The sequence below is a fragment of the Leishmania major genome, chromosome 33 (assembly GCF_000002725.2).
Source record: "Leishmania major strain Friedlin complete genome, chromosome 33".
In the NCBI taxonomy this organism is placed as follows: domain Eukaryota; phylum Euglenozoa; class Kinetoplastea; order Trypanosomatida; family Trypanosomatidae; genus Leishmania; species Leishmania major.
The window spans coordinates 175,001-200,663 of record NC_007285.2 but is presented as its reverse complement, the minus strand read 5'-3'; the positions used below and the strand labels follow the sequence as shown (position 1 = coordinate 200,663).

The 25,663-nt window shown below is 61.4% G+C and overlaps 7 protein-coding genes across 7 annotated transcripts; all 7 read left to right on the top strand.

Moving 5' to 3' along the window:
• Positions 1 to 341: 341 nt before the first annotated feature.
• LMJF_33_0430 (conserved hypothetical protein) lies at positions 342 to 3,482 on the top strand (the record flags this gene model as incomplete). The annotated part of the gene is made up of 1 exon (XM_001685730.1): positions 342 to 3,482. One exon carries the CDS (start codon positions 342 to 344, stop codon positions 3,480 to 3,482), a length of 3,141 nt encoding a protein of 1,046 aa, XP_001685782.1.
• An 837-nt stretch (positions 3,483 to 4,319) lies between these two features.
• Positions 4,320 to 4,619, top strand: LMJF_33_0420 (conserved hypothetical protein; the record flags this gene model as incomplete). Its single annotated transcript, XM_001685729.1, has 1 exon — positions 4,320 to 4,619. One exon carries the CDS (start codon positions 4,320 to 4,322, stop codon positions 4,617 to 4,619), a length of 300 nt encoding a protein of 99 aa, XP_001685781.1.
• Positions 4,620 to 10,716: 6,097 nt separating this feature from the next.
• Positions 10,717 to 13,536, top strand: LMJF_33_0410 (putative DNA mismatch repair protein; the record flags this gene model as incomplete). The annotated part of the gene is made up of 1 exon (XM_001685728.1): positions 10,717 to 13,536. One exon carries the CDS (start codon positions 10,717 to 10,719, stop codon positions 13,534 to 13,536), a length of 2,820 nt encoding a protein of 939 aa, XP_001685780.1.
• Positions 13,537 to 15,137: 1,601 nt separating this feature from the next.
• LMJF_33_0400 (putative serine peptidase) lies at positions 15,138 to 16,358 on the top strand (the record flags this gene model as incomplete). The annotated part of the gene is made up of 1 exon (XM_001685727.1): positions 15,138 to 16,358. One exon carries the CDS (start codon positions 15,138 to 15,140, stop codon positions 16,356 to 16,358), a length of 1,221 nt encoding a protein of 406 aa, XP_001685779.1.
• A 959-nt stretch (positions 16,359 to 17,317) lies between these two features.
• Positions 17,318 to 18,427, top strand: LMJF_33_0390 (conserved hypothetical protein; the record flags this gene model as incomplete). Its single annotated transcript, XM_001685726.1, has 1 exon — positions 17,318 to 18,427. The coding sequence occupies one exon, from the start codon at positions 17,318 to 17,320 to the stop codon at positions 18,425 to 18,427; it is 1,110 nt and encodes a 369-aa protein (XP_001685778.1).
• A 1,820-nt stretch (positions 18,428 to 20,247) lies between these two features.
• Positions 20,248 to 21,228, top strand: LMJF_33_0380 (conserved hypothetical protein; the record flags this gene model as incomplete). The annotated part of the gene is made up of 1 exon (XM_001685725.1): positions 20,248 to 21,228. One exon carries the CDS (start codon positions 20,248 to 20,250, stop codon positions 21,226 to 21,228), a length of 981 nt encoding a protein of 326 aa, XP_001685777.1.
• A 2,009-nt stretch (positions 21,229 to 23,237) lies between these two features.
• LMJF_33_0370 (conserved hypothetical protein) lies at positions 23,238 to 25,424 on the top strand (the record flags this gene model as incomplete). Its single annotated transcript, XM_001685724.1, has 1 exon — positions 23,238 to 25,424. The coding sequence occupies one exon, from the start codon at positions 23,238 to 23,240 to the stop codon at positions 25,422 to 25,424; it is 2,187 nt and encodes a 728-aa protein (XP_001685776.1).
• Between the last annotated feature and the right edge of the window lie 239 nt (positions 25,425 to 25,663).

Genomic DNA, 25,663 nt, shown 5'->3' with positions numbered 1-25,663 from the left:
ACTCAGGAAAATAAATAACAACGAAAGCGAAGAATGATCACGAAACACCTGCGCGCCGTGGTGCGCGTGTGCATGCGCGCCATGTTCGCGGGTGATGCCCTGCGCTTGGACAGCAATGTGGACGGCCCGCGTTCTCGCTCTACCAGAGGGCGATGCTCTGCTGCATCGCGTCGGCTGCCTCAAACCGCCCTCGCGATTCTGCACTTTTCTTTTTCCTCTTCCTCCCTCTCTGCTTTGTGCGGTGTGCGCGCCATCGTTCCGTGACGCAGACAAACAGGAGGGCAGTTGTCTGCTCGCCTTGTCTTGGCTTTACGCCTCACCCACGTCGGCTGCTAGACCGGATGGCGACCGCGTCGACATCTCTTGCGCAGTCTCTTCAGAAGCTGGTGGATGCGGACACATCCCTGCAACTTCACATACTGGAGCGTGTCTCTGCGCATGTTGCGTCGCACGAGCCCACGGCCGCCATCTCCTGCTCCGTTGGTTCGAAAGCGTCGCTCGACGATGTGCCTCAGTGGTCTCGCCCCGACGGCTTTCCACCTCTCCCACACAGTGAACATGCAAAGCCGCAGTTGGAGTCTGAGCCGCCTCTGCGTTGGGCGCCGGTGGAGATGGCGCTCACGCTGGACGTGTTCGAGGTGGCTCAGCGCCAGCCGAGTGGGTGCCAGGCTCTCTTCCTCACTTCCAGCGTCTGCATTGAGGCTTCCGCCTCTGCGGCGGTGGCCGCGTGGCTGAGCTGCTACGTGACGTTTTTTTTCGAGGAGCGGCGCACTGAGGATGCAGTGGAGGCTTCCTGCGCTGGTGGGCGGGTGCGGCGCTTGCCGTGGCCGTGGCCCTGGTGCGTGGACATTCTGTACAGACGGCTGAAGTGTCAGGTGCGGGTCCTTCTTCTTCGTGTACCTAGCCTGTACACCGCCGTCACCTCTGGCGCAGGAACACGTGCAACCAGCGGGCGCCTCGGCGACGCGGTCCCTGTGACTCCCGTTATAGCGACTCCACCAGCGCCGCCCTCTGGAGAGGCCGACTTCTTGACAGGGCAGCTTAGCTCCATCGTGCCTCTCTCCACGGAGCTAGAGCAGCTGCCCAGCGCACGGCTCACAAACACGCGCAGCCCCTGCTGCGCCTATCCGTCTGATCGCTTCCTGGAGTGCTCGCACACGGTGCACATGATTGGAGTGGTGCACCAGGTCTTCTACGAGTGCCACAGCGCAGCGTTGCCTGCTCCATGGGTGACTGTGCTGCTTGTGCCACTGACAGCCTCTCTTCCTCGTTCCGCGTTTGCCAAGTGCGGCAAAGAGCCCCCCAGACGTCGGGAGGTCGACTTGAGCCTCCTCGGTGCCCCGCAGCGCAGTGCCGTGGCCGTCATCGGGGGCGTCATTGCGGTGCGTGGGCACACGCAGGTGGCACGGCGTCGTGCCTGCGCAAGGGCAGAGGCAGTGGCACCGCTTCGCTTCGGGGAAGTAGCGGAGACATCGTTGGAGGAGTACATCGTTGCCACCTGGGCGGCACCCGTGCAGCTTTCAACCGGAGTGTTACAGACACACAGCTGCTCGTGGCTGAGCAGGAACTGTGCGGACTCGGTTGTAGAAGAAACGGCAGGTGCTCCTCCGTCAGCCACAATGGTGTCACCTGGCTCCGCGGCGCGGGGGCCTGTGGCAGTGCCACCGTATCACATACGCAGCGCTGCGGAGGGCGCTGACGTCGGCTCTTCGGAACACTGCGACGATGCGGCGGTGCAATTGACGGTCGCGGAAGAAGAGGCGACTGCGCGCGCTGCTCTGGTGTTCTGGGAGGGTGCTCGGCTGGCGCTCGGGATGGAGGCACCAGGGCAGGCAGAGGGCAAGGGCCGAGCGACTTGGGCAGCACGTTTGTTCAGCGCCTCGCTCGATTTCCTCGTCGCCTCTCAGCTCGCGCTTGTTTCGGCGCAGATGGCCGATGGTGTGGTGGTGCTTGCCGTGGATGAGGCGGTGCCGGAGTCCCTGCTGACGCGACTTCTGCGGCGGCTCGATCGTGTGGTGCCAGGCGCTACACTCGAGGTGCCGTCCTCGGTTCTAGCGCGCGCCAAGCCGCCTTTTTTTCTCCCCTCGTACCGCATGCAGCGCGTCCCCGCGCCGCCCGTGTCGAGAGCGAACGCGCCAGCATCAGCAGTGTATGGGGTAGTGGGAACGTCGATGGGATCACCAGCGGCGCGTCGGGCGCGGCACCATCGCGTGTGCGTAGGGACTGCTGTGGCTGCTCCGCCACCACCCTGTTACCCGGAGACCCTCCAGGGTGGCGTTCTTACGCAAGCAAACGGTCGAACTCTCGTGCTGCAGCGCATCGAGGCACTCCCTGCACCGACGCTTAAGCTCCTGCAGGAGGCCCTGCGCGATGAAGCTAGCGACGTGGAAAAGGTGGATGTGCCGTTGTTTGGCTCGCATGCGAGCGAGCGCGCTTTCGGCTCTGGTGTCGCGACGTCGCCATGCACAGCAAGCCAGCGGCAGAGAGAAGCAGCGCAGACACCGTCCACCAATCTCGCCGGCGCTACCCGTCGTTTGATTCGACGCGAGGGCGGTCAAACAGCGAAGTACTGCGCCACCCACAGCGCTCTCTGCAGCGTACGACAGGGAGCGTCTCTCACGCATAAGAGCCAGCTGGTCGAGTTTGCGGAGCGCTGCGACGTCGTCGTGCGCCCGGCGTACGACATGCACCGGCAGACGGCTGCGCTGCAGGGCAGCACCGTGCCCGCTTTTTGCGAGCTGCTTCACTCTCGTGGCGAGGCATGGCTGGGGTTGCTGGGCGCGGCGCTGGCGCTTCCTGTGCACAACGCCACCGCTGATGGCCCTTCACCCAACTCTTTCGCCACGCCACCAAGCTGCTCCCCCAGCGACGCACCGGCGCTGTCGGAGGCGTGCAGCCGGCTCCTAAGCACGTACTTTATCGCTGCCAAGGCACAGTGTGTGGAGGGCGCCGACGCGAGCATGATGAAGACTCTCGTAAAGCTGACCTTGGCACACACGGAGTGGCGCACACGCCTCGCAATGGCCCTTCCACAACGGACAGGGCACCCCACAGCAGCCTCCTCTCCGACCCGTGCGGTGACGGCGCTGATCGACGCTGTGGCCGCCGTGGGGCTGTGCGACGCGACGCTGCACTTCTTCACAGCCAAGACGCTCCTCGGTGAGTGCGTGTTTCGCCTCCTTGAGTCCGAGGCGTGGCCCACGTGGGCACCCGAGTACTGCAGCGCCCCGCTTCCACAGCAGGCGGAGCACGGCGTGAGCGGCGCTTTTGTACACGGTGAAGGCGGCGAGCCACCCGACTGGCAGCGGCTTTACGCCGAAGTTTCGCATCGCACGCGCCTCGTGCCGGCATCGATGCACACCACAGAGCCGCCGTCGCCCGCCTTCTCGATCCTGCAGCTGGCTCAGGACTTGCAAGACCATCTCGAGCGCACGGTCCAGCAAAGCCACCTCGCTCTTTCATTCACAGAGGGGGGCGTGTGAGAATGCTGTGCCTGCACGTGCGCGTCTGCCCTTGCCACAGCTCCGGGCCGCTCGCCGTAGTGGGCCCGTCTCCTCTCGCCGTTATGGACTACTGGCTCATGTCGATGGCTGAGTCTCTCGCGTAGCGCCCGTCTTGTTTTCGTTCACTGCTTCATCTGCTCACCTTGACCTGCTAACACTAATACTTCGACAAGCGTATGCGACGGCACAGTGGTTGGCAGCGGCACCACCACACGCGTTGCTGACATCCTTCCCTTTTACAAATCGCACACGATATACGCGGGCGCTGTAGTGCCTCTCTGTGGCGCCTGCGGTGCTTGAGAGGCAGGCCCACATGCCGACCGAGGGGAGGAGGAGCACGTGTGGTGCCAACATGTGCACAGAATGCTTCTGCGCTTTGTTGGTTGTACGGGTGTGCACAGCCCCTCTTAGCGGCGCCGAGAGAGAGAGAGAGAGAGCATGCCTCAACCTCAGAGTGCGTGCGTGCCACCACGTAAGTGAGAGGACACCACCACTGTTCTTCTCCTCTTCTCTTACCACCGCCTCCGGCACTCACAGAGGCCACGGCGTCCGTCCTGTGCACACCCTTTATCATCTCGACCACTGCCATTCTCTCTCTCGATCATCAGGTTCCTCTGCTTGATCTCCCATTTCGCGGTGTCGACGCAGAAGTTAAGAGGAGCAGCACCTACTTCACGCGTGCTTGCTTGTTTGTTTGACTCTCGTGCCCTCCCCTTCTACACCTCCCGATCACCCCACCCTCTCCTCCCTGCTAAACCTCGCACAGGAGTGCGTTCTCTCGTCACAGTTCTTCATTCGGAGTCTTCCATAGCAACGATGATGTTTGGTCGCTCGCATGCGCCGCAGAAGGAGTGGGGCAGCATGTACTTCTACGAGAAGCTGCGCCACCTCATCGACCACACCTCCAACTTTGTCATCTCAAAGGTGGACTGGTGGCTTCCCTCCGTCGCGGTGGGGATCGCGCTTAGTCTTTTCGTTCTCGGCGGCCCAGAGGCCCTGCCGCAGGCGGCGTCCATTGTGCTGCCCTCGGCCACCCCCGCCGTGACCACTCCTCTGTTCGCCACGCCGGATGGGCCGCAGGGCGGTGCGGCCCCGGAGGATGACGAGGAGTTTTAGTAGCCGTGACCACAGGGCCTGCTCAATGAGGCACGAGGGAAAGAAGTGAAACTAGCACAGTACCCACACGCATACTTTCTCCCTACAGGCGTCTTCCAGGAGGGGGGGTGATGTATGTTTCTCGGTATGTGTATGGGCGTGCGTGCGTGAGTCAGTGAGCAGGACTGCACTAAATAGCGTGCTGCCGTGCTGCTTTGAGCGGGCGCGCGGTGGCTCAGAATTCCCTTGTTGTCAAAAATTTTCCGGCGCCTCGCATTTCTTTCGGTCGTTTTCTGTGATGACCGCCGAGCTGGCGTGGTGTCCTTTGGTGTGCCACGCGAGATTCGCGAATGGCTGGAGGCTCAGAGCACCTCTCGTCTCACACCACTGATCTTGCAGGCAGTGGCCTGATTAGGCGCGTCTCACTCGCGCTGCACGAGCTTCCCCTGTCGGGTGTCTACCTCTGCCCTCCTGTGCCCCCTTCAGAGCGACGAGCTTCCAGCTCTTTGTGCGCTGGCACATGCTTCTCCACGGGCGCCCTCCGCTCGACACACCGACCCCTGCCAGAGGCGTGCGGGCTCAGGGAAAGGTGGAGTGCCCCGTGCTGCTACAGAAACATAGCCACGCCCCGCCTGTCGCGGCACATGTGGGCAAGTCATTCAGAGACGCCCTCCCCCCCCCCCCACACACACACACACGACAGCGGCGTCGCCCTGGAGCAGGCCTGAATACCGGAAAGGTGCGAGCGCTGCATGCAGGCGCTGCCAACCGCAGCGGGCATGGTGTATCGCATCCGGAGATGGCATGCAGAGGTGAGGCGAGCACGACTGGTAGACGAAAAAGGCGCGAGGAGATCTGGACGAAGCAGCCCCGCAGCGCATGTGCGCGAAATACGCGGCATCTCCTCCGTCCGACGGGGTGAGCTGGTGTCGGCGCAGGTGCCGGAAACGTGTCGAGAGCGCCCCCTCCTCCCTTCGGGCTACGCCATGGAGTCATCAGGGCTGCAATGTGATGGGCCGCCTCACGGCACTATGGGATGCCGCGGCGTGAGGCGACTGGGAAGGTGAAGCATGGGACATGCTGGCAGAGTGCGGGGTCTGGGAGGGCCCTGACCCGGGGCTGGCGGACTTCCTCTCTGAGGTCATCCAGCATGCGCCCCGACCACCCCCTGTTGACTGCACGACGGACGCCACCGCCTCCGCCGTGGAGCAGGACGCTGGACGTTGCCCGCCCGGCTCAGGGCATGCAGTCCCGCCCGGGTGCGTATGGAGCCAATCGCGCAGCACGCATGCGGAGAAGGGGCGAGGAAGGGCGAGAGGTGCGCGTTAGGCGCACGGCCCCGATTCGATGGCAGGGCGGCGTGTCCTCGACGTCGAGGATGTAGCCGTGCTGCCGCTGGTGCGGGTGAGCGGCGGCTGTGCGTGCGTATGTTTGCGGACCTGCGGCGGGTGTGGAGTGGGCGCCTTACGGGAGAGAAAAGTTTGAGTGTTGCTCAGCTGCGTTGTTTTCCTTTGATTCTGTTTAACATCTAAAGTGAGACTCTTACCTAAGCGAGGCAACGTCCCGATACGTTCGTCTGGGCGCGTGTTCGTGTTTGAGGCTAGAGGAGGGGCTAGGGCAGGCGTTCTTTGGATGGGTCTGTGTGCCGGTTGATAGGCCATCTGCTCTTCGCCAGACGCAATCCTCTTGCCTCCTCTTTTCCCTGTTCGGACTTGTGCAGTGGTTGCTCGCAGAATCCTCCCTTCATCTTCACCTATCAAACACACAAACACGAGCGATGCTACACTCCGCTCCAAACGGTCTGGGACACTCGCGCCACGGCCACGCCGAAGTTCTCCCGTCTTCTTGACGCGTCGGGGCAGCTGTATTGGTGCACTGCTGTGCGCTCGCAGACGTGCGGCTCTGCAACTCGTTTTCTCGTTCTGCAAGCCGACGCCGCACAGACGACTGTCTACACACCCTCGCCAGACCATAGTCAGCGGTGCCCCCCAACTCGCCCGCTATCCCTCTTCACCGCCTCTTCACAGAGCGCGAGTCGTGTGGCTCGCTGCTTCTTCCACCCTCTTCATTATTTTCTCCGTGCGGCCTTGATTTTACAGGTGCGAAGTCGCCCGATTTCGCAGCATGAGTCTCGTACGGTGTCTCGCTTGAAGTGTTTCGCTTTGCTGCTGTCCCTCGCGTGCCACGCACCGTGACGGCGGACGACGCCTGTCGGTGCGTGGCAGCTCAGGGCCCAGTACACACGCCGACCCTCTCTGGGTGGAAGCGGGGCAGCCCCCCGCTCTATCCCTGCCAAATGCGGAGCCACCTCTGGTGGTGACAGGGTCATGTGCCTACGACCTTGGGGAGCGGTGAGAGCGATGCGTCGCTGCTGGTGTCGGATAGCCGGTCCTGGACGGCGTTGCGTCTGAGCGACCTGCGGCCGTGGGCACACGCGTGCCCTCCACATGATGGGCCGAGTGTCCGCGCGGCCGGAACGCACCCCACCACCCGACCCTCGCACTGCCCGCTGGTGTGGGGAGCCCGAGGCCCCTCCGAGGGGGATGCATCACGTGGCGACGGGCATGGTGTGGGTGCGGCTGTGAGGCGACCTGCGAGGCGGCGGTGGCGGTGAGGGTTTGAGGCCGATGCGGTGCTGAGATGGCTGGGCCGACGCATTGCTGTACCGCGTGTGTGCACTGCTGCTTCGCAGGGCGGGGTGGGGCCTGCGACATGCCGGTGTGTGTGGGGGGGGGGCGGTGCTGGAACTCGTGCTGGATGGCGGAGTAAGGGCACACGCAGGGAACGAACAAAGTTTTTTTGCCGTGTGTAGGGATGTGTGTCTGTGCCGATCGGCAGCTTTTGTCAGTGGATTTTGCTTTAAGTAACTCGAAGATTAGGCAAAGCACCAGTGGCGTGCTGTAGATTTTCGCGGGTGCCGTCTCACTGCTTCATGAATCCAGGCGCATAAGGAGGTACACTCATCGCGGCAGTAGTTGTGTTCGCAGTCCTAGTCTTCTCTTTGGAAGGATGCACGGCGATTCTACTTGTGTGCTGGTTACTCTTCTCGTCCTTGCCCCTCCCTCCCTCCCTCCCTCCCTCCCCCAGCCGTCCCCGTTTCCCTTCGATATCGACCGCTTTTCATGGAAGTCCCCATGCATCAGCAGCAGCAGTGCGCAGAGCTGTTCAGCTCTCACGATGCGGCGTCCCTACAGCCGCATCTACCAGATGCAAGTGTTGAGGACAGCACTTCTGCTGTTCGGATCGCGGACGGTGCCTCGGTGATGAGGGCGAGTTCTATGAGCAACCTCTTCAGCTTCAGCCCCTCCGGTGATTTTACGTTGTGGTCGGGGTTGATTCCGGGACTGCTGGCTTGCTGCGCCGTAGCCTCCGTGATCATCATTGGTGTCTGCTCCAGCCAGCGCAGGGCACCGGCGGTGCTGGCGCTCATGAGCGCGCAGCAGTGTTCGTTTCTCTCGCCATTGCAGCCGCCGGCGGCCTACGAGGCGTGGATGGATACGTGCGGCTCTGCGCATCGAGGCTACGCCTACCCCTGTATTAGCCAGGTAGACTGCGTCGTGCTGGGACCTCGGTGTGCCCCCCCTAGCGTGCTGCCGCAGCTGCTCTGCGTCGATACCGGTGCACGGGCGGATCATCACCCTGTGTGCGCGTACCCCCCTTCATCGCCTACCGATGCACCGAAGCGTTCTGGATTTTGCACTGAGCCTGGGACAACGTGCGCAATCTGCGCAGCTGAAACGTGCCGTTCGGCACCGACGTTGTCTGGGCTGGTGAGGTGCCCGCCGACCTCTGCGTGCAACAGTGACTCGTGGTTGTGCAACCCCCTCTGACCATCAAAAGCGTGCGTGCCTCCCTGCACGAGATGCCACTGACGATGCCCGAGCGTGGGAAACGTGGAAACCTAAGATGATTTACAGCTGACGATGCTGTTGCCGCCGCTGGCTGCCTGGACGCACACGAGCGCGTGCGTGGCGGTGGAACCTCGCCGCCACCCAACCCCTTCTCCTTCCCTTTACTACCTCGCCCCAGTCCTCGCGTGCGGTCTACGCGTCTCTCTCCACCGTGTTACCCGTTTTCGTCTACTCGACAGCTCTTCAGCACTGCTCTTGCTTCCTCCCTAGCTGATCCCGTGTGCCGGCGTGTACTTGTGTCAGCGATCGACCTCTCCGCCTTGCCCCTCTTCTTCTCGCCACGCCTCTCCAGCTTTCAACGCCACATGGGGTGGGACGGGGGTCAGAGAGCAGCTGCCAAGTGTTCCCGCAGCGCCACAAGATGAAAAAGGCGTATCAGTGGGTTTGTGCGTGTGCCCTGTAGCGTTGACGTTGCGTACGGTGACCGCCCGACGGCGGCTCCATGGAGATGTGCAAGAGTCTTCTCTCTTGCGCACCGCGCGCAACGCCCTTTACTGTCTTTTCGTTTTTTGTGTGTGTTTTGTTGTTGTTTTCCATTCACGTGTGTGTGTGTGTGTATGTGTGTGCGGGAGGGGGTGGGCGGGCTCTTCCGCGTGATGACCGGCCACCTCCTCGTAGCTTCAGGGTTCAGTGCCTACTCTTTGTGTGCGGGCCAAGAGCTTGCAGCCTGCCCTTGGGTGCGATAGCGGACTCTTGGTGTCGACGGGCAGGCCTGCGCCATCTTGTTTTGCTGAAGATGCTTGCTGTCCTGAAGTTCAGGCAAGCTAAGTATCGTGTCGATAATTCATCATACATGCGCATCCGCAAACTGCCCTCCTGTGCCCCCTTCAGAGCGACGAGCTTCCAGCTCTTTGTGCGCTGGCACATGCTTCTCCACGGGCGCCCTCCGCTCGACACACCGACCCCTGCCAGAGGCGTGCGGGCTCAGGGAAAGGTGGAGTGCCCCGTGCTGCTACAGAAACATAGCCACGCCCCGCCTGTCGCGGCACATGTGGGCAAGTCATTCAGAGACGCCCTCCCCCCCCCCCCACACACACACACGACAGCGGCGTCGCCCTGGAGCAGGCCTGAATACCGGAAAGGTGCGAGCGCTGCATGCAGGCGCTGCCAACCGCAGCGGGCATGGTGTATCGCATCCGGAGATGGCATGCAGAGGTGAGGCGAGCACGACTGGTAGACGAAAAAGGCGCGAGGAGATCTGGACGAAGCAGCCCCGCAGCGCATGTGCGCGAAATACGCGGCATCTCCTCCGTCCGACGGGGTGAGCTGGTGTCGGCGCAGGTGCCGGAAACGTGTCGAGAGCGCCCCCTCCTCCCTTCGGGCTACGCCATGGAGTCATCAGGGCTGCAATGTGATGGGCCGCCTCACGGCACTATGGGATGCCGCGGCGTGAGGCGACTGGGAAGGTGAAGCATGGGACATGCTGGCAGAGTGCGGGGTCTGGGAGGGCCCTGACCCGGGGCTGGCGGACTTCCTCTCTGAGGTCATCCAGCATGCGCCCCGACCACCCCCTGTTGACTGCACGACGGACGCCACCGCCTCCGCCGTGGAGCAGGACGCTGGACGTTGCCCGCCCGGCTCAGGGCATGCAGTCCCGCCCGGGTGCGTATGGAGCCAATCGCGCAGCACGCATGCGGAGAAGGGGCGAGGAAGGGCGAGAGGTGCGCGTTAGGCGCACGGCCCCGATTCGATGGCAGGGCGGCGTGTCCTAGACGTCGAGGATGTAGCCGTGCTGCCGCTGGTGCGGGTGAGCGGCGGCTGTGCATGCGTATGTTTGCGGACCTGCGGCGGGTGTGGAGTGGGCTCGTTGAGAAAAGGGCGGAAAGAGACGAAAATGAGTGCGTGGTGCTCGTGAGCACTGCTGTCCCTCTTCCTATTCACCTGCTCCGGCGTGGCACTTCGCTACGCTCGCGCGTCTTCTTCGACGCCTACCCAACACCCCTTTATCACCCCTTTCTCACTGGAGCACCACTGTATTCCATGAGGTGAAGAAAATCATGTACGCGCACATGTACGTACGCACGCACACACACACACACACACACACACACACTTCTAGGCAGATTGTCAAGTTCCCCTACCACGGAGAGTCCGTACGCGCAACACGCATAAATCGGACACCAATACAGCCGTAAACTCTTGGGCGCTCTACCACGCTTGCATGTTCGCAATAGAGAGGGAAGGGAAAAGGCAAACATTCTGATCCGATGGCGGACGAGCGCGACGGTGGTGTTGTGCAGGCCTTTCTGGCCCTTGGCGCCGACTCCAGCCAATGCTTTCGCATGTTCTCCAGAGGCTCCAACTCGGGATGCTACGTGCTGGGCTGGTGGGCCACCTTCGTCGCGAACGAGTACATCAAGTCCACCGCCGTGCTGAAGAAGTGGTCGAGCGCCAGCTCCTCCTCTGCCACGGTGGACGTTGTCGTTGTAAATGACGCACTCTGCAAGGAGATCATCCGCGATTGCCTGCTGCGGCGCGGGGTGTCGGTGGAGTACTTCGAGCGAGAGACGGCCGGCGGGTCGTATGTGTGCCGCCAGCGCGGCTCGCCGGGGAACATCACCGACTTTGAGGCGTCGCTCTTCGAGTTTGAGGAGGCGGAGATTCAATTGCTGGCGAGCGGCTCCCTGGTGTTCGGTGCAAAGCAGGCCACGGGGACAACGATCGGTTTCGCGGCGCTGAATAACACGCTGCGGCAGTTGAGCTTCGCCGAGTACACGGACACGCCGCAGTTCACCAGTCTGGACGCGCTTGTCGCGCAGACCAACTTGAAGGAGCTTTTGTTGTGTGTGATGACACCCGCCGCATCCGCTGGCGCCGAAGCTACCTTCAGCGACGATGACCGAATCACCGCGGTGCGCCGCATATGTGAGCGGTGCGGCGTGCAGCTGAGCGTGCGCACGCTGCGCGAGGTTCAGCAGCTGCAGAAGGTGGAAGCCACTGCGAAAGGCCTCGAGGCACTGGCAGAGATTCTGCGAGTGCCAGAGGAGCGTCTGTCGCTAGAGCTCTGCCCGATCGCGCGGCAAGCCGTGGAGAACATTCTCGGCCGCATCGATGTCATGGACCCATCGAATCAGCGCGCCTTCTACCTGCGCCGCACCGTGCCGTCCACGTACGTGAAGCTGGACAGTGCGGCGATCGAGGCGCTGAACTTGGTGAGCAAGAAGCCGGAGCCGCGCGGCACCCTTCCGACGTCTGTGTTCTCGTGGCTGAACCGCTGTCACACTGGCATGGGCGCGCGTGCGATGCGGCAGTGGCTGCTGCAGCCGCTCCGCTGCGCCGACGACATCAACCAGCGCCTCACCATGGTGGAACTCTTCGTGGAGAACCCCATTCTGCGCGACATGTTCACGGCCCAGGTGCTGAAGCGGTGCAGCGATATGGATCGACTTAACCGCAAACTGCAGCGTCGCAGCCTTGCTCTGAAGGATACGCAGGCGTTCCTGGAATTTGTGAATGTCGTCCCTGCCGCTCTACAGGTTTTGGGCACCTACACAGGTCCGCAGTCGAAGCTCTTGAAAGACGAGTACATTGCCCCGATGGAGGATATCAACGACCATATGGCGAACCTGAAGACGCTCATCGAGGCAACAGTGGATTTCGGTGACCGCAACGCGGTCCGCATGAACGCGACGTTCGACGACGAGCTTCAGGACCTGCATGAGCAGCTCACGAGCACGCAGCGGCAGATCGACAAGGAATACAGCCGCGTCCTGAGCAAGTACGGGTGGAATGAGAAGCAGCTCAAGCACGAGTACCACGGCACGTATGGCTACGTCTTCCGCGTCTCTCGCAAGGAGGATCGCCAGCTGCGCAGCACAAAGGAGCTTATTACAGTAAGCACGTCCAAGGACGGCGTACGATTTGTGTCAGAGAAGATGGCGGCCCTCAGCGAGCAGTACCGGCGCATCAGCGACGACTACGAGACGCGGCAGATGGACCTCAAGCGCAAGCTTGTGGACACCATCGCCTCCTACCTGCCTGTGCTCGACGACGCGAAGGAGCTGATAGCGACCCTCGACGTCTACGTGGCCTGGGCTCTCGTGGTGAAGGATTGCCCGCGCCCCATGGTGCGGCCAGTTGTACGCGAGGCCCCTGGCACTGTGACGTTGGTGAAGCAGGAGGGGACAAGCGCACGCGGCGCAGACGCGGCGCCACTCCTCTCCTTCAAGGGGCTTCGTCATCCTTTGGTAGAGCTGCGCCAGCCGGGCTACAAGGCCAACCCTCTCCACCTCACCACGCACACAAACGGACTGCTCATCACCGGACCCAACATGGGCGGCAAGTCCACGTACATGCGCAGCGTCGGTGTCGCTGTGGTGCTGGCGCAAGCGGGCTGCTTTGTGCCGGCTGATGCGGCGGAGGTTCAGGTGCGCGACGCTGTCATGTGCCGCGTCGGCGCGACCGATCACCTGGCACAAGGTGTCTCTACGTTTATGGTGGAGATGCTCGAGTCTGCGTCGATTCTCACAGGCGCGACGCAGGATACCCTCGCCATCGTCGACGAGCTCGGTCGCGGCACATCCACGTACGATGGCTTCGGGTTGGCGTGGGCGATTGCCCAAGACGTGGCAGTGCGTGTTCGCGCGACCCTGTTGTTCTCCACCCATTTTCACGAGCTGACGCAGCTACCGCAGCAGTGCAGCGCTCTGCAGAACATGCACTTTGGCGCCGAGGTCGACGAGTCGGCCGGAACGCTGCGCTTCTCCTACACTCTCCAGCCAGGCCCGTGCGGACGCAGTTACGGCCTGTACGTCGCGTCGTTGGCGCACCTGCCAGAGCCCGTGATTGCGTGCGCCAAGGTGAAGGTAGCGGAGTGGGAGACGTTTGAAAAAGAGGGCGCCGCGAAGAGCAGTGCTGGAGCGGCGCTCGACGAGGCGGTGGTGCGGAAGGTTTCGGCGTACGCCAAGCGCATCCGTGAGCTGGAGCAGCTGGGACCGGGCGACGATCACGACGCGGCGGTGCAGCGGCTAAAGCTAGAGATTCGGCAGGACGCAGATGTCCGCCCGTATCTGTGCGAGGCGGCGTAGTCGGCCATTGACGGGTGCCCTTTGATGGTACGTGCTATCGTCTTCTCTCCTCCTCCTCTCTCGTTCCATGCTCAATCGTGGGACTGCATGCACTTTTCTGCGTAGAGGAAGGGCTGAGAAGGGGGAGGGGTTCTCAGCGGTTGTGGACACACGCACGCACATTGCCCTTGTGTTTTCTTGCGAACGCAGAGACGCATATAGAATTATGCATAGACAGGGCTCACTCTTGTATCAGAGTATACGAAGACTACGAAGTCCCTTTTCCTTTAGCGATTTCAGTCGGAGGCGAGGAGGAAGAAGAGACGCTACTTGTCTCTCTCCAGGCAACACACGCACACACACACACACACACACATACACACACATGATTGGTGTCTTCCTCCTACACCCATCACGATCGCTGAGGCGGCGCAATCCCTTTCCACCGCCTTTTCTTCCTCAAACAGCAGGTGGCCGCTCGACGACTTGTGCGCACCTCGTCAATCAACGCGTCGGGGCCAGAGGTGTTTGTCGTTCTTCGCTCTCGTGCGTTATCTTGGCGCTGTCCTTGCTTGTACCCCGTAAAGCTGGCGGTTGTGGCGGCGAAGCAATTTCAAATGCAAGAATGGGATTCGCGGTGACGAGGTGCCCGTATTCCGCACCGCCCCTCGTGTGTGACGCGATGATGATCGCCGTGAGCCCTTCTCGAAAAGATGGTCTCCCTGTCTCTCTGTCTCTCTCTCCCATGCGAGTGCTGCTGTCTTGCCGGGTCTTTCCACCGTAGTGGCAGTCGTGGGCAGTGTTGACCGAACGCGTATATGCGTGGGTGGTTGCGCGCTCATGCGGATGTGTGCTTACAGAGAAGCATCTGCGGCCTCGCCTCTCTCGTTCTCGATCGGCCGTGTGTCTCTCCCTCTCGCTGTCCACTTGCCCCACGTACATCCCTGCTTGGCTTAAACGCCGCCACCTCTCCCCATCTTCCTCACATCCCTGCCCGTGTGCAACCGGAAACTTCTCCTGATGTGCATATGTGTGTGTGTGTGTGTGTGGACGAGCTCAGCGGTGCTCTCCTCGTCGTTGGAAGGGAGGCACGCTGATGTGTCTCTTTTTCTGGCGTTTCTCGTGCTAACTTCTCACACACCAACACTGCCCTGCTACATGCACACATCGCATGGGCACGGAGAGAGAGAGCGAGCGAGCGAGCGAGCGACACACCCACCACTTCCGCCTCCGCCTCTCCCTCCCCCCCTTTCTCATCTACATGCACACCACCTTTCCCTCGGTTCATTGCTGTTTTGCGCCTTGCTTGTCGCCTGCTGCCATTCGAGTGTGCTGTCGCTCGCTAACTGCCGTCGATTTGTCCTCCACTGGTGGCTGAGCTGTTCCACTACAGGGCAGCCAGGTGCCATTGTGCGTTAGATTGCCCCAGTGCGTCCGCCTCGACGCTCGCACCTTCCCTGTCATCGGCGTCTACCATTTTCTTATGTTGCTTGTGCCCGTTCCTTTTTCTTGTCTCCGCGTTCCTGCTTCTTCTCCACGTTCTTTGCGGCGCCGGCTGTCCCCCCACCCGCCCTCTCTCAGACTCTCTAGCCTACGGTGTGTTCTCTCTTCTTCCATTCACGATGTTGCAGTCGCTCGTGAACAGCATCGTCTTTGTGCCCCCACGGGACCCGAACAGTCTGCAGCGGGTGCAGCTGCTGCAGCGCAAGCGGCACATGAGCTTTACGAGCAAGAAGAGCGGCGAGAGAATTTCATACTTCCACTTCGACCCAAAAGGCGATCTCGTGACCAAGGACAACCCCGAACGGGTCGTACGCTCCTCCATGGTCTTGCTCTTCCACCACGGCAACGCGGAGGACCTCGGCAGCGCCTTCAGCTACGCGCAGTCTATGGCCTGCGTCTTTGGGGTGGCGGTGGTGGTGTACGACTACTGCGGCTACGGTTTTTCTGGCTTTCCCGACGCTGCGAAGCCGGCGGAGGTGACGGAGAAGAGCGTCTACAGCGACGCCGATCACATGTACGCCCACCTCCTCTCCCTCGGCTACCCCGCTCACCGCATTATTATTGTTGGCCGCTCCGTCGGGGGTGGGCCGGCGTGCTACCTCGCTGAGAAGCATCACAAGAAGGTGGGGGGCTTAGTGCTTATATCGACATTCACCTCCTGCCTCCGCGTCGTCTCGTCTTGTTGCCTTCCGTACTTGTGCTGCTGCGTTGACTTGTTTCCTAACTACCGCCGCATCGAGCACATCATGGAGTGCCCGGTGCTGGTGATGCACGGAACCCACGACAACGTCGTCCCGCACCATTGCTCGAGCGAGTTGCTCGAGGACATCGTAGCGCGCCGCAACAACGCGTTGCAACGACTCTTGAAGAAGCGTGAGGGGGCGCGGGCAAATCAGGCGAAACGCTCAAGTGTGCTGGGCGCTGCCTCAACAGGGCCAACAAACACTACGACGGCATCCGCGACTATCATCGTTGCTGACGAGGCGCTCGTCACCGCCCAGCCACCCCTTGATGGAGAGACGGTCAGTGTGTTCGATCTCTATCGCCGCGCCTACGATGGCCTGCCCGAGGCGGTACGGCGGGTGGCGGAGGGGCGTCTCGACGTGACCGCTGCCGACGCCAGCATTGGGGTCTTTCACAGGTGGTTTGCGGGCTGCGGGCACAACGACATCGAGGCACGCGAGGGGCACGCCTTCTCCGACATGTTCGACTATTTCGTGCGCTTTTCGACCGCCTTCTCGATGGAGCGGGAGGCGCTCCTGCTGGCCAAGCCGGTCACCGGTGCAGCTAAGGCATCTCGCGACTCTTTAAACAGGGCTGACAGTGAGGTCCGCGAGTAGACAGCAGCTTGTCTTCTCTCTCTGATGTCGTGTGTTGCGGCAGTGGCTTGCTCGTTTTACGTGACTCTGCCCCTTCTTTTCTCTCTTGGGTGACTACTAATCAACAGTCATTGCTGCTACGAGGGAGGAGGCGATCGCTGCAGGGAAAGTGGATGGAGAGGAGGATGGCAAACCGCGGTGATGGACATTCATCGAATACACGGGAACTCCCCTCCCCATCTCTCCCGCCGCCACCGCACTTTGCGAGAGGAAGGTGCAGGAAGGTTTTCTGTGTCTGCCCTCTCTGCACGTGTCCGTGTATGGCAGGGGTGGTGTATCACGTGGGAGCGCCGCGATACACTCCCCCCTGTCGTCGGCCTCTTCACTGTGTGTGTGTGTGTGTGTGTGTGTCTGGTCTTTTAGTTTTATTTCTTGTCTTTTGGTCTACGTTTCGCTCCTTGGCTTGTGCTCTCGCTATTTGCTCTTTTCGGCGGACACACACACACACACACACCTCCGCGCCCACGGTCCCGGGTGCACCGGCGCACCTGCTGGGATGTCACGCTGACCTCCGTGTACGCTCTTAGCTTGACGCTGACCCAAACGCTCGTAAACCAACGTGTGGAAGAGTGGGAACAGACCCCCTCCCTCTCCCCCAGCTGAGTTTGCGGCCAACACGGATGATGGAATATCGATGCTAGCAGCTGCGTGAGCGACAAAGAGCGCCGCGTGCGGCGCCGCATCTTCTGCCGGTCTTGTTTCTCCGCATTCCGCTACCTTTTCCTTCTTTTCTCCTGCTCCCTTTGCAAGCACACACACACACACACACACACACACACACACACACGCCCACGGCCTGACGCTGGGCAGGAGGTCGCGTAGGAAGCGAACAGCTCATCACTCTGAGCCGTTTCTGTCTGCGCATTCTGCCGTGAATGCTACTCCCACTGCATCAGCTCTTTGCCTTTTACTCTTCCGCCATGAGCGCCCTTCGCGATGTGCCTGGATATGCTACAATGAAGGACTACTACGACAGCGAATACGTTCCCCATGACTTGCTCACACGCTACCACGCCCTTCAGGTAGAGCTGCAGAAGCGCAGGGAGCAGCACTTCGTGACGCTCTCGCAGACAAGCGGTTTAGCGGTGCCTTACGACGCCCTCGCGGTCACGTCGACCTTGCCTCACCTGAAAGTGAACCTCTCGTCGAAGACGAGGTGCGCGAATCCGCATCAACAGCAGATGTCGCCGCGGAGCCTGCGGTCGCCGCACAGAGTCGTGCAACGCAGCGGCAGCTCGTTGGTCAAAAGCGGCTCTGGTGGGCAAACTGAGACCTGCCTTGGCAGTGGCAACCGCTGCGTTCCCCGTGCACGCACGGAGCTGGAGGAGATCTACGCCCCGCGGCACCGCAGCCACAACGGTGTCCTCGGCGGTTGCACCCTTATGCACGACTCTGTCGCTCGCGGCTCATCGGCACGACGCACCGCCTCTCCCTCGGCATCCTCCTCTGTCGGTGCTGATGCTGCATCACCGCTACAGGCCGCGTTGCCGATCAGTGCGCCGCAGCGTCGTAGTCGACCGCAGAGACAGCGGTGCCGATCACTCCCAAAGGCCTGCACTGAGGGGCTCACCCCAAGCGACCCCTACGAGGCAGCGGCTGAGGCTCGCCGCCAGGAGCGATTCCTGAGTGAAAGCAAGCGCCTCGGCAAGCCGTTCGTGCCCTCAGGAAGCGGCGGGCTGGACGTGCCTACTCGCTTCATGCTGGGCGACTGTGTCAAGATGCTTTATCGCTCTATCGCCCCCAACTGGTGGGTGGCGGCGCCGGTGGTGGTCTCCACCGCCGAGGACCTCATTGCAGTGTACTTTTTTCTTGAGAAACTGTCGAGGAAGCAGGTGACGGAGCTACTGCAGTACATGAACGCTTGTCTCAAGTACAACGACGCCGTTCGAGAGTTCAGCCTATCGAAGGTGGAGGAAGGCTGGGACGTGCTGACCGACGATGGGCACGTCCTGTACACGTTTCGCCCTCCGTGGGTGAAGAAGCGTGTTTTCCTGCCAGACACGGTCAGCCCACCACACGTACATGAGTGAAACTGCGGATAGCTGTAGGGATGTGGCCGGTGAGGTGGAGGACGAGGGACGAGCAGCACTGAAACCGATGTGTGCGCCAATATGTCACGTCCGCGTGTGCTGTTGTTTTTCTCTTCTCGAATGGGTGTACAGCGCGGCTGAAAAATCCTCCTGCTTCCTCCCCCCTCCTTTCTAGGCTGCTGTCAATATTTCGCCTCAGACGGCCCACTCGATTTTATTGCCATTTCGTTTTTCTGTTTTCTCGGTTGCTTTTACCACGTATAGCATGCGATAGTACGTGCGCACTGGTAGACATGCAGACATCATTAGCAATACTCCACCCACGCGCGAAGTGGTTGCGCACGCGAGTGCGTGAATGCGTGTGCGCGAATTTGCAGAGTTTTACACGCTTTCGCGATTGTATTCATGCCTTGCTTGTGCGCGTGGTCCTCATGGTGTGTGTGTGTGTGTGTGTGTGTGTGGGCACGCCTCTCGGTGCGTGGCAGCTCAGGGCCCAGTACACACGCCGACCCTCTCTGGGCGGAAGCGGGGCAGCCCCCCGCTCTATCCCTGCCAAATGCGGAGCCACCTCTGGTGGTGACAGGGTCATGTGCCTACGACCTTGGGGAGCGGTGAGAGCGATGCGTCGCTGCTGGTGTCGGATAGCCGGTCCTGGACGGCGTTGCGTCTGAGCGACCTGCGGCCGTGGGCACACGCGTGCCCTCCACATGATGGGCCGAGTGTCCGCGCGGCCGGAACGCACCCCACCACCCGACCCTCGCACTGCCCGCTGGTGTGGGGAGCCCGAGGCCCCTCCGAGGAGGATGCATCACGTGGCGACGGGCATGGTGTGGGTGCGGCTGTGAGGCGACCTGCGAGGCGGCGGTGGTGGCGGTGAGGGTTTGAGGCCGATGCGGTGCTGAGATGGCTGGGCCGACGCATTGCTGTACCGCGTGTGTGCACTGCTGCTTCGCAGGGCGGGGTGGGGCCTGCGACATGCCGGTGTGTGGGGGGGGGGCGGTGCTGGAACTCGTGCTGGATGGCGGAGTAAGGGCACACGCTGGGAGAGAAAAATGAGTTTTGTTTAGCGTGTGTGCATCACGTTGACATCTCTGCGGCTGCCAACTGAAACTGGCTCTCCCCCACCCCTCCTTCGTGGGACGCTGCCCTCGAGAGCGGAGCGGATCAACAACGTGACAGCAGCGGTTCATTCGGATATCCTCCCGCACCGCTTGGCTGCCGTGGACCCTTCCTCCCTCCCCCCTCCACGCCCCCGCGCAGATGCGGCTCTCCCTCTTTCACTTTCGTTTTGCCGTGCACCTTCTCCACCTTCCCCATCGCCATCTTCCCTGTTGGTAGTCACGCTGCCTGGTGCCTTTACTCCAGTGCACGCAGCGAGGCAGCTGGCGCATATACGTGCTGTTGCCAAAGCACTTGTATGTCTTCACGTACGCTGATCAGCGAAATTCAACGTTTTCTACAGTGACGCGCGCGTGCAGCCTCCGCAGATGAATCCGAGCGCTACTGCGTATGTGCCGTCAGCGGTGATTGCCAGCGCGCTGGGACGGCGAAAACCCGCACCACCTGCAACCCCATCTTTGTCCGCCAAGAGCCCAGGAGTGAGCCGCTGTCAAGCCCCTCCAGTGACCGCGACCCCGATGACCGCAGCAGAGCGGCTGCGCCGCTCAAGGGACAACGCAGTTCATCATCCGAAGCCGTCTGCCGCCACCTCCTCAACCATCTCCCCGGCGCTCGCCCTATCCTCATCGAATTCTTCTCCGTCGGCGAACGCGGCGGTGCCGATAGAGATATCACCGCCGCCACCCAACCAAGGAGCGGTGATGATCCGCTACTCGAAGCAGCAGCTCTTGTCCTTACGCCCTGCGGCAATCGAGCACGTCATGAGAGGCCGCGTCGTGGATCATCCGCCGTTCCTGAAGATTCCGGAGAGCTTTGCGCCGCTACTCAGCTTGCCATTTGCGATGGAATACGTTAACGTGGACGCTGCGATGCAGCTTGTCGAGCATCGATCGTATGCAAGCCGACCTGCCTCATCGCCGCCCACTAGCGTTGCCCGCACCGAGGACCTCGACGACGAGGCGCAAGCGCGCCTGTACACCTGCCCTGTATGCGCTCAGGGCAGGCTCCATTCCTGCACTGCCATACAACACATCCTTCAGCGAACAAGCCGGTACTTTATGTCGACCAAGCTGGGAGCGGCTCTCATGCAGCCGGCGCTGGTTGTGGAGTCACTGCTGCAGCTCGCGCTGGTGTTTGATGCGAAACAAAGCTCCTTGCGCTTGCGCATGCTGGCGGAGCAGAGCCCTCGTGTGGTGCATCTCGTCGAGGAGTACCTGTGTGGCGAGGGGTACCACCTCCCACTGCCGCCCGTCACGGCGCACGAGGACTGGGCGGCGCTCAACGCCATGCTGAGGTTCGACGCCATCCGCGACAACAAAACCCGCGTCATCACGGACCTGTCGAAGCACTGGAAGAAGCGTCGCACGCAGTTTGAGCAGTTTGTCTACTTTTTTGCCTTCCGCGACGCGCGGCCGGTGAGGCCGGCCAAGAACATCATCACAAAGTCCGCGAAGCCTGGCATGGTGGCCATGCTGACGGGGGACGTGCCGGCCATGGTTCTGCTTCACCGCTTAGGCTTCTTTATTCCACCAGACTATTACTGGAAAGTCTTCCCGTTCCTGCGTCAGGCGCTTGGTGAGGGCACCCTGTCGTATGACGTTGTGCGGCATCTCGGTCTCTACCTTTCCTCGGCTCAGCCAGCGGACATGTACAACCCAGTCGAGGTGCCTATACACGCGTAGCTGTGCCGATGTACGTGGTGGAGCTCGAGGCTGGGTATCCATGTCGGGCGCGGTGCGCTTCAGCGCCTAGCAGGGAAGGCGGAGATGGAGGCGGTGCGATGGCACGCCTTGAGTGGCTTGCCCCCCTTGGGTGGGGGGATTTCTCTTGTCGTCTTCGTCTAGTGATGCTTCTTGTGCAAGGGCTCCCGAAGGTACGAGGAAATCTCTTTACGCGTACGTACACGTATGCACACGTGTGTGTGTGTGTGCGTGTCTGCGGAGACCTCAAGCGAGGTCTGAGAAAGGGAAGGTGCTGGTCTTTGCTGCTCCACCACCGCCAACACCTTGCACCGCTACCAGTGAGTACGTGCACACACAACTGCATGCACTCAACACCGTGCGAAAAACAAACAAAAGAAAGGGCAGAGAAGCAAAGCTTTCCCACACGCACGCACTCGCCGCTGGACTCCCCACGAGCGTCTCGGGAGTGTGTCTCGGAATGCCAAACATCCACAACTCGTTTGACATATCTCGCCGGCGTTGCCCAGGGGCGACATGCGCACGTGGACCCGCATGTGTGTATGCTTGCAGTGACGGCGAGTAGGGGCGCTGTTGTCCCAGCACATGCTCCTCTTGCGTCCCTCCCCCTCGTTGACAACGAAACCCCTTGTTTATCATTTTTTCCATCTCGCCTTCCGCATTGTCTGCAACGGCAAACCGCTTGCTGGCTGTCTGCGTCGCCCCTCCCTTCCCTGTCTCTCTGCTGTTGACCGCTGCACGAAGTAGAAACAAGGCGGCCACTATCAAGTCACTCCTCATAATCGAAGCACGCGAAACTAGACGCAAAGACGCACACAAACGACGCGGCAGATACTCCCACACGCAGCCGCAGGATCCCAGCGCTGTTCTCCGCCTCGTCGGTGCCCCACAGAGATTTGCCCAAAGCTACTCAGATTCTTTTTGGTGTCGGTCTTTCATCCTCAACATCACCTGTCAAATCCCCCTCCAACGGGCTCCCGTTTTTTGCTGTTGGTGCTCCTAGTGCTGCCGACTGTGCGTGTGGTGGAGCAAGCGCGCACACCCAGCCCTCCCTCTTCCACTTGCCTTTTCTTCTTTCGCACTGCCGCCAGTGTACGTGTTTTGCGTGTGTCGCTCGACGCACTTGGACCGGCATCCGGCTGGTCTCCGCCCATCACCTCACCTTTGGGCTCGCAGAGTGTGACGGAGGAGAGCGCGCGAGAAAAGCGTACACACAAAACGACCAGACGAAGCGCCACATCGTTGGGCGCGTAGACGTTCGAGCTTGCACCCACCCACACCTACACATACACCTACGCGCCCACACATATACACTCACATACCGTTGTGTGTGTGTATATATGTATACATGTTTACATTCTGCCGTTGCCTAGAACGCGAACGTGTTTTTTCTCTCTCTCTCTCATTCTCACTACATTTTTGTTTGCTTCTCGTTGGCTTTACTAGATCACCCTGGCTCTTTCTTCTGGATTCCTCCACGCAAACTTCCTCGGCCGCCTCCCCCCGTCCCGTCGCATCGCTGCTCTCCAACACCCGCCGCACAGTTGAGCACACGCGCATACCTCCTCTTGCTCCCTTAGAGTTCCCCGTGTGGGTGTTAGTGGGCAGATCTGGGCGGGAGGCTTCCGTTCTTTTTCTGTGCTCGTCCCCGTGTCTGGCCGCCGCTGGCCTCCTTCTGTTGGTCTTTCTTCCCACTTTTGTACATTACGGACTCTAACCACTCGACAGTGCCACGGTCATCGCGAGACAGAGAGCCGAAGAGAGCGTCACCGCCACTGCTGCGCCGCAGTTGGGTTTTCTTGTCGTGCGCCTTCCTTTCCTCCTCTGTCGTGTCTTTGTGCTTGTGTCGTATTGTGTAGGTGCGCTGCCGTGGTCGTCGCAGCTCCCAGTGCGTTGAGACAGGCTTGCTGCGTTTGCAGTCTACGCCGCCACATAACGGGATTTGGACGGACGTAGACACCCACAGTCGTGCAGAAGAAGGCGCGTTGGCCATGCAGCAGTGGACGCTTGATCGCAACTCTGAGTCACCTGAAAGCAGCGGTCGGCCGTCCGCGCTTTCGCGGGAGGCGAGGCTGTTCAAGGCGGAGGGGCGATCGACTCGCCGCAGCACCCTTATCGAACACCGGCGCGCGTCGCGAGAGGCCTTTCCCACAGAGCCACTCTCGACACCGTATCGCAATGACAAGGGGGACGACGAGGACGAGGAGGGCCGCCGTAGCGCACCGCAGCGGCTCTCGCGTCACATCCCTCAGCGGGTGGGTATTGACATGACGGTTTCGTCGTTCAACCTCATGTCGTCCACGGCATGCGGGGCTCAGACATCAACGGGCTCACCGCTCCGTATGCGCTGCTGCGGCGGTCGAGACTACGGTCGCAACCCTTATGCCACTGCAGCTCCAGCCGGTCGCCACGCAACTCCAGGAAACGCTCTTTTAACTTCCGCCACCGTTACTAATGCGAACGGGTATGCCGCAACAGCCGCCCTCACACCCCCCTCTAGCGTCCTCACCAGCTTCTCCGAATCCATGGTGTCGGATGACTCCTCTTACATGACGTCGCTCTACAACGATGTGCTCGCAGACCATCTCATCGGCCATCACGGTGGCGTGATGACAGCCACGAGTGGCGGCACCGCCGATGGTTCTGGCACAACGGCCTACACTCGGACCCTTCCGACGCCAGGGCCGAGCCTGAGCGTTTGTGAGTCGAGCGCCGCCATGCCAGGCGAAAGAGGCGTCACCAGCCTCAGCAACGAGGAGTGTGGAAGCGGCTGGCGGGTCAGTGCGGACGGTCCAGTCAGCTCTGCGCGCAGAGGACTTGGCGGCGAGGTGCTGCGGTTTGCAGACACCGTCTCCACTGAGGTGACGCCGCGATCGTTGGGTGTGGTCAGTCCGACAGAGGCCTCCTCGCTTCGTCTCGCCACCCTCTCAGCCAAGGGCCCCACAAGAGGGGTAGGCAGCACGGCCATCGCTACATCCGTCGGGACGGGTCTCTCCTCGGCGTTGCCACGCGTGCGCTCTCGCACGATCTACACATCCGGCAGCGGCAGCCGGGGCGTCTGTGGAGCCCGCGTCTTCAACACCACCCCCGAGCGTGTTCTGGATGCGCCGCAGTTTCCCTCCAAGGCGACGCAGTTGCTGGACTGGGGTGCCAACAACTGCATCGCGATCGGGATGGGCAAGTCCCTGTACTCGTGGAGCGGTGATAGTGGCGAAGCCGAAAAGGTGGTGGAGCTCGACGGCACCATGCGCATCCGCTGCGTTCAATGGCTGCAGAAGTGCTCCTGCGTGGCAATGAGTGTGCAGGACGGTACCACAGCGATTTTCGACTCCCGCACATCGAGCTTCCTGCGCGTCGTGCGCCTCCCGTCTGGACTGGAGGTGACGGGGCTATCCGTGAAAGGTCCGGTGTTGGCGATGGCCTCAGGCGGGCCTTTTGGCACTACCTGCGCCTTCGACCTTCGCGCTAAGGACGCTCTGGTGGCCACCTACGAAGGCCACGTGGGTGGCGTTACAAACCTGCACTACTGCGCTGCAGAGCCCTTCTACCTCGCGACAGGAGGAAGTGATGGATCGGTGCGTGTGTGGGACGTCCGACGCGCCTCGACACCGCGCTACGCGTTCGACGGCGTTCACCAGGGCAGCGTCAACGCCGTCCGCTGGGATCCGCAGAAGCGCAGCCGCCTCTTTACCGGCGGTGAAGACGGCGTTATGTGCCTCATCGACACCCACGCCCCGAAGCGCACCATCGAGATGGACACCACGGCCGATGAAGAGGGTCTCGGGTTCGGCTGCAATCGCGAACATCTGACTCAGTACGTCGCACGCGCTGTCAACGCCCAGCACCCCATCTCCGACCTGGTCTGCAATGGCGCACATGGAGAGGTGCTAACGGCACATAAAAACAAGGGGCAACTGCAACTCCGAAAGGCGTCCACGTTCCACCTCCTCGCCACCTTCACTGCGCCCCACTGCGATGCCTCGCTGAGCTGCCTCACCATGGCTCCGGACCAGGAGCGTGTCTGTGCAGCCCAGGCAGATGAGACGTTGAAGTTCTGGCGCGTTTTCGAAAAGAGCGCAGCTCGTGGAGGTGAGCGCAGCGGCGTGCAGCGTGTAGGTCAGGGATGGACACCACCTCATCAGGATCCCAGTAGCTTTTTGGACGAGCCGCTACGGTGACTGATCGTTCTACCGCGTGCGAGCCCCCGCATCCTCCCCCTTTTTTTCCTCACCTCCGTCCCCTTTACCCGCCGGCGTGAGCGCGTGTCGTCGTATCTCTCCACTGAGGCCTTCTAAGAATCGTGCCGCATTCCACTTGGCCGTGACATCTCCCTATTTTCTTTCGGCCCTCTGCCTTCCCTTGTGCCTCGATGTTGCATGTCCCTCCGTTGAAGTCACCAAGGACCCACTGCGGAGCC